We start from the raw sequence: 14,438 nt of genomic DNA, 5'->3' as shown, positions 1-14,438 counted from the left end.
TCTGGGAGTCTGATGCCTCCCTCAGAGCCGGGAGACAGGGCCGTTCTATCCTGGGCTCATCCGGGGACTGGTGTGTACAAGAGAAGGGGGCTTCCCCCTGTTTCTGCCTGGCCCCAGCCAGGGACAGCTGCAGTCAGGAATGGCAGCTGGGCTCACGGAAACAGCGGTGGTTTCGATTTTCCTTCCTCTGGCTTGGGTGAGGAGTGGAGGGACAGGGTAATGGGTTTACCATGAGGCTGACGTTGGAACGGTTTGGGGAGGCCCTGCCAGGCCCTGTGTGCTCTGAGGCCGGGTGGGGGCCCCTCTGCTTCTGATACAAGCTCTGTGGTGGCAACAGTGAGAGAAGAGGTGGGAGGAACGTTGGGGAGGCCATTCTGCTCTGTCTCCACAGGGAGGCAGCTTGGACTGTGTGAGACCCCAGGCCACAAATGGACCTCCTGCTCTGGGCTGGGCTCTGGAGGTCAAGAGTTGGAAACCGCCGGGCAGGTCCACATGCCACTCATGGAGGTAGGGTGGCATGGGAGGGCTTTGGGGCTTAGGAGCCTTGAGCCCTTGAAGGCAGATTAAAGAGAAGCTTGAGAGTGGCCTCCTTCTAGCAACTTCCTGGCCATGCTCTCTGTAGTGGGGGTCAGCAGGTGCACACTGACCACTGCCCTGTCCTTGCAGCCCTGTGCCCCTTGCTGCTCTAGGTGGCTCCTTTCCCCGACTCCAAGCCTGGTCCCAGCCCCTCCCAGGCCACCGATCTCCACCCTCCCCCTGCATTAGCTGGGATAGTCTCCACCTGTGTATGGACCAGCACTTTTGCGGGGGACACGCCCTTACCTTCCGGTGTCCATGGCCCACCCCATCATCCCATCCAGACCCCAGATCAGGTCCCCCTACCAATGCATGTGCCCAGGGCAGAAGTGGGATGAGAGGACCAAGAATCTCACACTTGCTTTTAAATGTCATGGCCGGAAGTGATTCCTGTGCCCTCCGCTCATGTGGCCACGCCCACCGTCTCCTGCCTTCTGTGGGAGAGGGAAGAGTGAGCTGCAGGTGTCCGTGAGGGCAGAGCCCAGGGTCTGGTGCCCCCCAGTCACTCGTTCAGGGTCCATCTGCCCACCTGGGAGCACCCCTGGCCTGGCACACAGGGCACACGCAGGCCGTTGTGGGCGGTGGTGATTGCCACTCCACCTGGGTGCCTGCTGGGCCTGTGAACCCTTTCCCTGCAACGTGGCCACCTCAGTCAGGACTATGGACTGTGGCTCCTGGTAGCTTCTCTGATTGTCACTCCTTCCTCTCATACCCTCAACCCGCCCGCCACCAGCCAAGGGCTTATCTCCTTCCCCCTGTTTCATGCCAGGTGCTGGGTCTGTGATGCCATCCCCAGGGGCCTGGCCAGGTGGGAGATTGCCCGCTGAGGAGGTAGACTGGGCTGGGCACTGGGCTGCCTGGGGCCTTGGCCCCCTTGGGCCCCACTGGCGGCCCCCTCTCCCCATGCCTGAGCCCCTAGGAACCTGGGTGGAGGCAGCCCGCACTGTGCCCACAGCCTCTCTTACTCCCATACCCAGCCCAGCTTTGCCCAACACTAGCTCTGTGTTCAGAGGCCGGGGCAGCATGGACAGCCCGGCATCGTCTCCCTCTCAGGGAGGTAGAGGCACGTGTCCAGGCGCCTGAGCCGCAAGGCCGGAGGGGGGCCTTTGTGGAGCGGGTGTCAGAGGTGAGCACTGAGGGACAGACACACACAACAGTGGGGGTGTTGGCTGAACCCCATCCACTTTCAGGCTCTAGTTTTGCCTGAAGTTCTAGAGTCAGGGCCCAGCCCCAAGGGGGAGCAGTGACATTTGGGGGTGGCATTGGCCCTCACCCTGGCCTGGGTCCTGGCAGGAGCCCGGTGGCCGCCCAGTTTGGAGAGAGAGGAGAAGCTGGAGCCAGCCACTGGGGGCTGGGAGAGCCTTCTGCTGACACACACACATTCCCAGGCACAGACGCCGGCTGCATTTCCACATCGGGAAAGCATTTCCCAAACAGCTTCCAGACCCCACAGGCTCCGGCCGGGATGTGTTCGGTGGCGGCACTGAGTGGGGGAGGGGTGTTGCGGGTGCAGCCTGGGCCTCGGAGGCGCTCTGCCCCGGTGTGCTGCTGCCCCCCACAGCCACGCCCGGAATCCTGCCTAGCCTAGCAAGAGGGACGGCCCAGAGCCCGCCGCACCCCAGAGCTTCAGCTGGGGCTCATGTATACTCCAGCCCTCCCGGGCTGTGGGGACCTGGACGGACATCTCAGTCGGGTGGGGCAGTGCCACCGTACCCCAGAGCCACGTCCTGCCTGTGGTGGGCACACACATCGTTGTTGAATGAAAAGCTAAATGAATGAGCCAATGAAGGGGTGTGGTAGAGGAGGGTGGGCAGGGGTGGGGGGTCCAACCTAGGGTGGGCCGGCCAGCCGGTCAGGCCTTGCAGAGGTGACCGCTGAGTCAGTGTCTTTGCAGGGTGCATCGGAGTTCATGGTCTGTTGGGCAGGAGGAAGTGTGGGTGTCTAGACTACCACGGAAGGCTCGTTCAGGGAGGCCAAGGCCACCAGAGGACGACCGGAGCCAGGGTGTGAAGCCAGAGCTGCCTAGAAACACTTTGCCCAGGCCCCAGGGATGCCCCCTTGGGGAGGTACAGCACTGATCCCTGCCCGACAGTCTGCCCGGTGCCTGCCATGACCTGGGGAGGGTAATGAGCAGGAGAGACCATGTGCCCAACCACAGGGGCGCCTGTGGGTGCCCGCCAGAGCCACTCCCTTGGAGGAACCCAAAGGAGGTGGCCCAGTGAGGACAGGATTTGGGGGAGAGTCGGACCTGGGCCTCCTGGGCTGCGCTTCTCTTCCCTGCGTGGCCCTGGGGAAGCCATTTCTCCTCTGGAAATTGGCTTAGCAAAACCACAGGAGAATGTCTCAGGAGCCGTGGGCAGAGGGCAGGACCCAGGGCCACTGGGGGGGCAACCACACTGGGGTTCCACCTGGGCAGAATGAGGGTTTAATCATGGGCCTGCATGTGAGGGCAGAGGGGAGGTGGGCAGGTGGGCGCGGGGCAGCAGAGGAGGGGAAGGGGAGCGGAAGTGGGGGACTCCAAGCTCTGGGGTAGGAGGAGCCTGTGTGGGGCCAGGGTAGGCTGTGTGGGGGTCCAGGGGGCTGGGTGAGCGGAGAGGGGCAGCCTCCCTGCTGCCTGTCAGATGAGGGTGTCTGATGCGAGCAACCCTGAGGGTGAGATGGGGATGTGATCCCAGGAGGCTCCCATAGCTCCTGGGGGCTTCGGGGCAGAAAAGATAATTTCCTTTGCCTGAACTTGTTGGCAGGAAGCTTCCCGAAGGCCTCGCTGCGCTGTGACAGCTGCTCCCTGGAGGCTTGCTCTGCTCTGTTGGCCGCCCTCCCCTGCCTGGACCCCGCGGCCACCGTGGTGGTGACACACCTGGTCCTGGTTCTCCTTCCCAAGTCACATGTCTCATTGCTTCAGGGCCCCTGAGCTGGTCTCATTCCAGCCTCTGCCCATGCACAGATGAGGAAACTGAGGCCAGAGAGGCCCTGGGATGTGGCCATGCCATACAGCCCTTCCGTGCGCCAGGAGCTGCCTCTGTGGCCCCAGTTCTGCGCTGGGTACTGGGCACACGGGCTGTGGTAGCCCAGCCCTCACCCTGGATGGATGTGGGATTTGGAGTCCAGATGAATGGAAGGGGTGATGGTAGCCCCAAGGCGAATGGGTGGGCCGGAGCGGTGGCCCCCAGACGGCTCTGGTGGGGTGCTGAGGTGGGGGTATGGAGGTGATGGCTATCAAGGGAGAGGGCCAAGGCTCAGGTCCGTGGCTGGCTTCCAGGATGCCTCTGGACTATGGCTGTGTCCACCATGGCTTAGGAGGTGGACAGGTCCCAGGATGTCCCCTGCCCTCTGAGAATCAGCTCTGGACACTGTCTCTCCCATGGGTCTCTGCATGGCCTTGGGGTGTCTGCAGGAGCAAGGGGCCGGGAAGGGGCATGGTCAGGCCTCCAGACTCGGCCTCCCACTCCCACGTTTGTTGACTTTTATGGACCCTCAGTCAAGTGCTTTTCCCATAGGAGTGAGGTACTATTGTTACAGATGGGGAAACGGAGGCACAGAGCGTTTCCATGGCTCACCTGGGGCCTCAGTTCTTACTAGTAGAGCTGGGGCTATTCAACAGAAACAGAATGTAAGCCACACATGTAAGCCACACACACTGTCTCACAGTTTCTCAGGGCCATGCCGGAAAAGCAAAAGTAAATAGGTAAAATTGATTTTAATACTATATTTTGTTTAACGTAATAGGTGCAAATATGATCCTTTTCAGCATGCAGTCCATATAAAAATGGCTCACCAGGTAGTTCTCTTCTACTCATTCTTACTAAGAACATACTAACTGAGATGGTGACGTGTGACGCTAGCACGCATGTCCATTGGGACAAGCCACAGTGCACGGCTCAGTGGTCTTTGGGGCTTGTGGGCTCCGGCTGGCCCTAGACTCTGGGCGCCTGCCCTTCCCTGCTCAGGGCCTCACGCAGTGGCTCCTGGGCTCCTTCCTCCTCCTCGAGACAGCACGAGGCAGGAGCCCTTTCCCAGGTGGGCAAGACTTGGGGGACAGCGTGGGATCCTGAGGGTGCGGCTGGTGCCTCCCGCTTCCTGTGGGTTTCTTCCTCCTCCCATGACCCCGGAGTCTGGAGGGTGTCAGAGTGGGGCCTGCATGAGCTGGGAGACAGCCTTCGAGGGCCTCTTGAGGGACCTTCCCCAGATGGGGTGCTGATGGAGGACCCCAGCCCCGTCGCCTGTTGGTGAGGGTGACTGGAGTCAGAGGTGCAGGGATTCTGTTGCCCAGGCTCCTGCCGAGTACTGGGCCCCGTCCTGCAGCAGGTGGAGAGGCACAGAGACCAGGGAGAGCTCGCAGGGCGCAGAGCGGCCGGCTGTGCACCTCCCGGAGGATGGATGCTGCCTCTGCGGCCCGTGCCTTTGCAGGCCTGGCCTCTGATGTCTTCCCCTGTACCCCTCTCAAGCCTGGCCCCCACCTCCATGGAAACTGCTGGACTGAGGCCCTGTTGGACTGTGGCTGCGGAGGGCGGGACCCTCGAGCTTCCGTTGGCACTTGCTGGTGAGCCCTTGGCAATGAGATGCACATTACGGTCATAAATTATGTCGCCCTGCGTGGAAGGCACCTTCAAACCGCCCCGTCAGCCTGTCTATCCGTGAGATTGACGGAGGCTGCTCATAGCCAGGGCTCAGAGGCTGACGGGAGGGGCTCCCTAGGAGGCCCCGCAGACAGGCAGGGCCCAGGCAGGCCCGTTTCTGCAGAGTGTTGGGGGCCGAGGGGGCGGGCTGTCCTCTGGATGGTGGACAGGACGGGGCAAGGTGAGACAGGCTGGGACTGGGTGGGGCCTCTTCTTTCCCACGTGCTCAAGGGTGGCCCCTCAGCCCTTGCTCCCAGGTGCCTTGGATCAGCAGAGACTGCTCTCTGCCACATCTTAGCACTGGGCAGGCTTCTGAGGGGGTGGGTCTCGGCTGGCAGGCAGGCCCCTGGCTGTAGTGGAGAGTGGAGAGAAGGTGGAGGCTGGAGGCTCTGCTGGGATGGGCTGCCTGCTTCCCTGAGTTGCCTGGGCTGGAGTCCTGCTCAATTGAATTTGACCTGAGGACAGCATCCTAGTCTGTCTGGGCCTCAATTTCCTCACCTCTAAAATGGGGACAGTAGCCCTCCCCTGCAGGGAATGGTGAGGATGGTGCTGTGTCTCCAGAACCCGGGGCCTGGCATGGCAGCTGCAGCTGAGGTTGGCAGTCCTTCCCCGCAGCTCTACCCGCGGCTCTGCTCCTGACCTGGGCTTGCCCAGATACAGGGCCTGCTGGCCCAGGGAGCATGAACCCTCCTTCCTGACAGCTGGAAGATGTCCCCAAGCTTTCTGTCTCTGCAGTGGCCCCAGTCACGTGGCTTTGTGCCCACTGCTCACCTATTGTCCTGTGAGAGGAGACACAGGCTGTGTCTCTGGGGACAGGCTGAGCTCCAGGGATGCTTCTCCTGCCTTTTGGAGGGAGATTTTTGGGCCTTCCTGGAAAGGCTGGGAACAGTGTGGGCGGGCGCCCAGTCCTTTTGTGGACCCTCACCGCCAGTGCTGGAGGTGGTGCTGGGCTGGACCCAGGCAGGGATCACTGCTGAGGGTCATTGAGCACCCCAGCTTGCTGGTCAAATCTCTTCCATCTCCATGGAGGCTAGCAGTGGGAGCCCAGTGACCCCCCCCAAGGATAGGTGCAAGAAGGGGCTCAGAGAGGATGGGGGGCTCGGGGAACTTTGGTCCAAGCCGGAATCACAGCCCTGGCTCTCCTGCAGAGGTTAAGTGCTGGACAAGGCTCTAATATGTGGTTCCTTCTGTTGCCGACCCTAGGAGGACTGCCTCCCCCAGGCTACGCCCTCGAGGAGCATGGGGATCCAGGGCTCTGGGGTGGGAAGCACCTCCGTGGCCTTTGCAGCCTGACATCTGGCCACTGCTGGCTACCCTGCGGGCAAGTTCTCCCTGCTCTCTGTCCATCACCACCTGCTGCAGGGATGCCAGGGTCCCTCCAAGTACAGGCCCTGGGCCAGGGGAGGGCAGGACAGAGCAGGCACTGGAGGTGGGGACTGGGGACTGGGGCTGCCTCAGCCCCGGTGTTTCCACATCGGTGCTGCAGTTTCAGGCCCATTCCCCATCTTCCCCACCCTTGTCAGAGTTCTGCCCCACCAGCCGCCTCTGCAGGCCCCACCCCCACAACGCCTGGCCAGGACGGCTCCCTTTGCTGCTCTGGCTTCTTTTCCGTGTTGGCTCCAAGAACACACATGTTTGTGCATGTGTGTGCCTGTGCGTACGTCCGTGCGTGTCTGTGTACCTCCTGTGTGCATGTTTGCACACGTGAGTCTGTGTGCCTGTGTCTGTGGGTCGCATGTGGATGCCTGGGTTTGTGCCTAGGTCCCCATCTGTATCTGGGTCCGGGAGCGCGCACTCTGGAATGCGCGGGGCGGGCGGGCCGGCGCGGCCCCCCGGGGGAGGCTGGGCGGGGCTGGGGGCGGGGCTGGGGCGGGGCCGGGGCGGCCCCCTCGGGCGTCCGTCCGCGGACTTGGCCTTTACCTGCGGGGGCGGAGCGAAAGCTGAGAATTTAAAGGCGAAGGGAGGGGCGCGCCGGGCCCAGAGCGGCTCCCGGGCGGCGCCGAGCGGAGCAGAGCGGATCCCAGGGCTCGGTTTGCGCACCCGCCTGGAACCCAGAACCACCCCGAGCCGCCTGCCCCGTCGCCCGGCCGCCGGCTTAGGGCGCAGCGCGGCTGGTCCTCGTGCCCTCCCGCCCGCTGGCCTACCCGGCCATGGTGACGTCCCAGGACCGCGGGCTGGCCGCGCTGTGGTGCCTTGGGCTCCTGGGGGGCCTGGCGCGCGTCGCGGGCACGCACTACCGCTACCTCTGGAGGGGCTGCTACCCGTGCCACCTGGGCCAGGCCGGCTACCCCGTGAGCGCCGGTGACCAGAGGCCAGGTGGGCGCCGGGCGAGCCTGGGCAGGGGCGGGCGGGGCCAGGGCGCCTTCTCCCGGGCGCGCTCCCTTTGTTTCCTCTTTTTAAAGTTTGCGCCAGGGCGCTGCCAGCTAGGCTGGAGGGAGCAGGGCGGGGCAGTGCCCTGCTTCGGGGACAGGGCCTGTGGGCGCTGAGAAGTCGGACACCCCCATCCCCTCTCAGGGCTGTCGGCAGAGACTGCTAACGTCCCGGTCCCTTGACCGGAGGAAAGAAAAACATCCCCTGCGTTTATCTGTGGGAGCAGGGTCCCCCGCTCCCCATGGCACTGGCGTTTTGGCAGGTCAAGTGAAAAGGCAGGCTGGAGAGAAAGGCCCTTTGGGACCCCCGGAGCTGAGTCTCCAGGGTCCCCAGAGCTCAGCCCCTTTGGGGTCCTGTCTGTGAATGTGGCAGGTGCCGTTCTTCCTGGAGCCCCACAGGCATGGGCAACTGAGGACCCTGGTGACCTGGGAAGCAGGTTACAGCGCTGTCCTCTTTCCATCCTGCCTCTCTCTGCAGCTGGGATCTGGGGCCTGCACTGGGCCCGCCTGCCTCCACGTGGTTGCTTTGAACTCCTGGGATCCACAGAGCTTGGAGCTGGGCACCCTGGGGAATTGGAGGAGGGCTTGTGGGGTGTGCAGCTCCCAGTGAGTCATCAGCTGCATTATCCGGGGTAGGCAGTGGCTGGTGGGGGCCCTGAAATGCCTCCTTAGATACATCACCCCTCCTCAGCTGTTTCCAGTGCTGGTCCGAGCCTCTGCTTCCGTCCTGCCTGAAGGACTAAGCACCACGCCCTCAGTGTGGCAAAGGCTTCCTTCATCCCTGTTTTGGTCACTTGGCCCGGGGGGGTCCAGGCTCTATCTTCGCTGGGTAGGCAGCCTTCCGGCTGGGTGGCTCAGCCAAGGCCAGGTCCACCCACAGTGGCACAAAATGCCTTGTGACTGGGTAGCATCCAAGGCCTCTGGCTGGGTGTTGCTGGGCTCTCCAGAGCTGGGAGCCCCTGTCCTGGTCCAGGCATGCTCCAGCTTTGCGGGGGGAGAAGGAGAAGGGCCCCGGAGGTAATGGTGTGTGCTCCCTAGGGGTGAGGACCCCATGGCATGTGTGGGGGACAAAGCAGGGCTTGGAACTTGATAACTGCCCTGAGCGGAGCTTTCTGGCAGGGGCCCAGAGCCCTCTAAGTTTCCTGTAAGTCCAGGCGGGCTTCAGAAGGGATATGTCTTGGGTGGTTTCTGCAGAGGCAGCTGGTTCGAGGCAGCCCAGCCATGCCTGTCCACTTGCCTTTGTAGTCCTGGGCTGGGAGCTGTGGGATGTGGGTGATGGTCGCTGGGGGCCCCATGGGCTCCCTGAGGCTCCTCCACTCCCCAGCCTGGTAGACACTACAGGTTGCACCAGTCTCCCGGTGAACCAGCCTGTGTTGGCACAGCCGTGTCACCGTGTGCCAGTGTGCTGACGGTTCTGTTGTGAGGCTGCCAAAGTCCATAGTCTCGTATCTAGCCGAGGGCAGCAGCAGGATCCTGGCCCAGCTGTTCCTTAAAATAGCTGCTCTCTGAGCCCACTTGTCTCCCACCAGATGGCTCCCCCCAGGTTCATGTCGCAGCTGTCTGGGGCCTGTCTGGCCTGCCACCTTCCCCTTGTGGGGCTTGACCTGGGACTGGGCAGGGACAGTGGATTTGCCTCCAGGCTGGGCCGTTGTCACTGGAATGAGCAGGTTTTGTTGCCTGACTCGTAGGGGCCTCCAAGCTCCTTTCGGCCTTTGCTGGGGCCCTGCCCACCTCAGGCTCAGGCCCTCATACTGGCCTCTGAGTCTCGGGGGCCAGTGCTTCCTGGGGGCCCTGGTCCCACTGCGGGGCTCAGTGGGCAGCACGGTCTGTGTGTAGGTGGCACGGGCTGGTCCTGGAGCACAGGTCTGCAGAGGAGGGAACCCAGGGAGCCAGCTTCTGCAGGGCACGCAGCTCCCGTGAACCTGGCTGTGCGACCAGCCCCACAGAGGGCACAGGAGCCAGGGGGCTGGGCTGCCAGAGCTGGCACTGGGAGCCCCAATTTCCAGCCCAGATGGTCTGAGTCTCTGTGACTCCTGAGACGACAGTGATGTGCTCTGCAGTTGTGTCCTGTGGGTGCAGTAACAAATAACCATACACTCAGTGCTTAGGACGGCATGGATTTATTACCTGACAGTCCTGCGAGGCCCAGTCCAAAGTGGGCTAAAATCAAGGTGTGGGCAGGGCTGTGCTCCTTCTGGAGGCTCTAGGGGGAGTCTGTCTCTTGCCCCTTTCAACCTGTAGAGGCCGCCCGCATTCCTGGTCTTGTGGTCCCTCCTCCATCCTCAAAGCCTACAGCACACACCTGCCAATCCCTGCCTCCCTCTGACCTCTGCTTCCATGCTCACATCTCCTCCTCCCCACCCTCTGACCCTCCTGCCTCCCTCTTATAAGGACCTTGTGATCATGTTGGGCCCACCTGGATATGCCAGGATAACCTCCCATCCCAGATCCTCAACTCAGTCCCATCTGTAAAGGTAGGTCCCTCTGCCAGATGAGGGTCTGGGGAAGAGGATGTGGACATCTCTGGGGGATGTTCGTTATTCAGCTGACCACATTGTCCTGAAAGGCCACTGTACCTATGGCTCTTCAGGTCACAGCCGCAGCCAGGGTCACCGGCTCAGCACCTGCGGGGTCCTTGCAGCCATCTGAGAACAGCTCAGCCCTGCCATCACGTGGGGTGCCTTGGGAGTGGGGCGGAAAGGGTTTGGGTGACGTGTTCCTGCCTTACTTTCTGAGCAAAAATCATTTCTATTAAGGCGATTTGCTCAGTTCAAAGGGGCCGAGATCTCAGAGTGGAGGGGACCCCGGCAGGAGGTTGTCTGGCCAAGTGCCTGTCCCTGTAGGCCTCTGTCGTCCAAGTGGGAGGCCCCAAATCCTTCACCCTTGAGCTGGCTTGCTGTGTCCAGAAGCTGATCCTGGCTGACAGCAAACAGCAGGCACCGGAAGCCTGGGTGTGCTTCAGCACCCCCACCCCCCAACCCTGTCTCCATCACCACAACCCCCTGCCACTACCAGATGGTGTGGCTAGGGTGAGAAGGGCTTGGCCTAGCCGACCTGAGCCTGTGCATTTTCAGAAGGAGTGTGGAATTTCTGGAGGGACTAGTGGCTGAGAGAGGCGGGGCTGAGCCCTGCGGGGATGCTGGAGTCCCAGTGTTCCTGTCCACATAGCAGGAGGACACTTACGTCATTACTTTTCCCCCTCTTGGGGGTCTTGGATGGAGGGATCTGAGCTCAGGGGGAAAGGGCCTCCTTCCTGAGCCCTTCAGGTGGGTGCCACCCACCCTGCCCTGCCCATTGGGCATGAGTTTGCCCCCCAGCTGACTCTCATTGGAGGGCACCAGGTCCCTCTGTCCCTCGAGCTTCTTTGGGGCACTGTTGGGGGCCTGTTAACCCTTTGCTTTCAAGCTTCTTCCTGGCCTTTGTGAAGGTTGCACTGATGACTTCATGGTGCAGGTGGAGAGGGTTCCTGGTCTCATTTGCAGCCCCCTCTGGGAGGCAGCCTCAGGGCTTAGGGACCCTGGGGGTCTCCCCAGAGTGGGTGTAGCTTGGGCAGGGAGTGGATGGCCGTGGAGGTCCCAGGCAGAAACCCCGGCCTCCTGGGGCTGTTGATGTCATCTCTGGGTTGCAGGCACATTCTCAGGGCGTGGATGGGCAGCAGGGTTTCCATAGGTGGTGGGCACAGCCTGGTGGGTGGGTGTCATCCGTGGACTCAGGCTTGGGGACAGCTATGAAGAGCTTCTCAGTGTGTGCTGGCGCTGGCCGCTTGCAGCTAGCTGTCAACAGTGCTCCGATGCCGGAGTTTTAGGATTTAGTCCCCAAGGCGGGCGTTTTCACGGGGACCGCGGGTGGGAACTGGTGGTGGGAAGGCCTTGGTGATCACAGCCGATCATGGACCTGGTGATTGTTAAGCAGAATGAGAGAACCTCGGCTCTGTATAGCCCCTGGAAGTGAGGGATCAGGCTAGCCATGTTTCCCATGCGGTCGAGGACTTGTCGTTTGAAATCATAACATTTTCTCTCAGCGAGGCCATGCCCTGAGGGAGTCTGCCGGTGGCATTTTGAACTGAATGTTGCCTTCCCTCTCAAGGCAAGGACAGCGGGCAGGGCCTCCATTGTCACCCTGGCCAGAGGGCCCCAGACACTGGGCTCAGAGCTTTCGGAAGAGCACGTGTTTGTCTTTCTCCCCATGGTGACTCCTTGGCGGCTCTCAGAGGCCCCTCCCTCTCTTCAGATCTGTGAACCCGGCTGCGGGGTGGGTGAGGTTGTTGGATAAAAGGGTCACCTAGGCTGGGCGTGGTGGCTCACACCTGTAATCCCCGCACTTTGGGAAGCCAAGGCTGGCGGATCACCTGAGGTCAGGAGTTTGAGACCAGCCTGGCCAGCATGGTGAAACCCTGTCTCTATTAAAAATACAAAAATTAGCCGGGCATGGTAGCGGGTGCCTGTAATCGCAGCTACTCAGGAGGCTGAGGCAGGGGAATCGCTTGAACCCAGGAGGCAGAGGTTGCAGTGACCCAAGATCACACCACTGCACTCCAGCCTGGGCGACAGAGCAAGACTCTGTCTAAAAAAAAAAAAAAAAAAAGCGTCACCTGGCCTGAGTAGCAGACGTGGACTGCGGTGCCTGGGGTGATGCCCATGTCTGCCCTGACCTGGGTACTGGGCTCTTGCCCTCCTCTCCTGGCACCTCCTGTAGTTGGTCCATGTTGTGTATATGGCCCACGCAGTCTCTCCCTCATGTTAGCCTTGGCCTCTCTGGCCGGGGCACTACTGGCACTTCCAAAGCTTCTGCCGTGCCCAGAGGCCCCGGACCCCTAGGAGAGTCCTCCTGGAGAGCTTCTGGAAGTCTCTCCAGTGGGGGTCACGCCGTGTTCTCTGGGCAGTGCTGAGGCTGCACAGCTCCATCTGTGCCCGCCACTGGCTTCTCCTCTGAGAGCCGCTGTGTGCTGGGCGCTCTGGCCAGCTGGCAGGAGGTTAGCCCAGGGGCTGCACACACAGGTGTCCAGGAAGCCTGTGGCCTCCTGCCTGTCTGCTCTGTTCTGTTTGCCTCGATCGCTGCCTGAATTGCCCTGAGGCCCAGCTTGGCGACGTGGGCCTGGAGGGTGGGATGAGAGGCTGGGCAGCCCAAAGCCATCTCCGCATCTGTGTGTTCCTGCTGCGTTCCTGCTGAGGGTGGTGGTGGGCCTGGATGCAGCCCCCTGGGTCTCCAGCCCTGGCAGGGTATCAGGGGGAGGATGCCTGGAGCACCACCGGCTCTCAGCTCGTGGTGCATTCCGGGGGTCCTACTGCACCTTTGGGCTTCCAGCCAGCACTTTCCCTATGGCCTGTGCCACGGGGCTGGGGATAGAAGCAGGTGGGCCCAGGTGTCCTGTGGTAGGAGGCTTCCTCTCAAAAGTGGACCTGCCCTTGGATCCCTCCCTGTTCTCTTCAGCCATGCTTATTCAGGGGGCTTTGTAAGCAGCCGGGGGGACAAGGGTCCTGCGAGGTGTCTGTGGCCTTGGGCGGCTGCTCTGCTCCCCTTGGCCGGTCCCCAGGCTGTGGAAGTCCAGGCAGTGCAGATGTGTGGAGAGTCTTCAGGACCAGGCTGCCCTCGACCCCTTCCTGCTCTCCTATTCCCCTCTCCGGCCTTTGAGTGGGGCCTCAGCTAAGTCTGGAACCTGAGGACACGTGGTTCTAAACTGAGCTGGCCCTTGGGCAGGGAGGGTCTGACGGGGTCTGGGCTGCTCTGGGATGGTGGGTGGCACTTCACAGGGGAGGGCACTGGCACAGCGGGGCCTCCTGCCCTGGGATGTGGTGGAGCTGCCCTTCTGGGTCCTTGCATGGGGAGCCTGTGGGTGTGGGGGGCCCAGGCTGACCCCAGCTGCATTGGTTTCCCAGGGCTGCTGGAATAAACACTGCAAACAGGGTGGCTGCAAACAATAGAAGTTTCTTTTTTGACTATCTGGAGGCCAGGATTCTGAACCCAAGGTGTCCACGGGGTCACGCTCCCTGTGAACCTGTAGAGAGGACCTTCCTGGCCTCTTCCTTCTGGCCGTCCTTAGTCTGTGGCCTCGTCACCACAGTCTCTGCCTGGTCTTCGCATGGCCCTCTCTGTGCGTCTCTTGTCGGGACACGGGCGTTGGATTTAGGGCCCACCCTCATCTGGAACAATCTCATCTCGAGCCTGAACTTAGGACAGCTGCAAAGACCGTGTTTCCAGACAAGGCCTCACTCAGGCTCCAGATGGCCATGAACTGTGGGGACACTCTTCAAGCCAGCACGTCCTTCCCTTCCCTCCCATTGCTCAGACTTCCCCCCACAGCCTGGGCATGGCCATTTCAAAAGCTGCCAGTTTCTTTTTTGGGGGCTTGTGGGTCCTGGTGAAGTGGTTGACACTGCCCAGGAAGCACTTTGTGGATTTGGACTTAAGAAAACCGCGTGTGCTCCAGGTTCAGTCTTGAAAGGCGCTGGGGCCCAGCCTGTCCCTGGAGCCCTCTGCTGCTCCCCACCTTCCGGCCGGCCCTCGAGGCGGTGGCTCTTCCTTCCTGAGCAGGTGTCCAAGGTGGGAGCGCAGACCCTGCCTCCTCTGCTCCGGCTCCGGCAGGTGTGGGTGAGGGGCTCAGGGATGGTGCCCTCGAGGCACAGGGGGGTCCTGGGTCTGGGCCCCTGGCACCTGGGGGGCTGTGTCGGCAAGGCAGGAAGGCGCGGGTGCCCAGCTGCTGACCCTTCCCCATTCCTGCCCAGATGTGGACGAATGCCGAACCCATAACGGTGGCTGCCAGCAGCGGTGCGTGAACACCCTGGGCTCCTACCTCTGTGAGTGCAAGCCCGGCTTCCGGCTCCACACTGACAGCAGGACCTGCCTGGGTGAGTGTCGCCTGGAGACCCTGCCTGGGCTC

At 61.9% G+C, this 14,438-nt stretch overlaps 1 protein-coding gene across 1 annotated transcript in view; it reads left to right on the top strand.

The window, feature by feature from the left end:
• Positions 1-14,438, top strand: part of MEGF6 (multiple EGF like domains 6) — a 122,090-nt gene that overhangs the window by 71,679 nt on the left and 35,973 nt on the right. Inside the window, 1 exon segment of the mRNA XM_021935323.2 lies at positions 14,284-14,406. Within this exon segment, the coding sequence (XP_021791015.2) occupies positions 14,284-14,406 (123 nt within the window).

The sequence above is a fragment of the Papio anubis genome, chromosome 1 (assembly GCF_008728515.1).
Source record: "Papio anubis isolate 15944 chromosome 1, Panubis1.0, whole genome shotgun sequence".
Taxonomy (NCBI): domain Eukaryota; kingdom Metazoa; phylum Chordata; class Mammalia; order Primates; family Cercopithecidae; genus Papio; species Papio anubis.
Note: the sequence above shows the minus strand (reverse complement) of the source record. Positions and strands in the feature narration are given on the sequence as shown.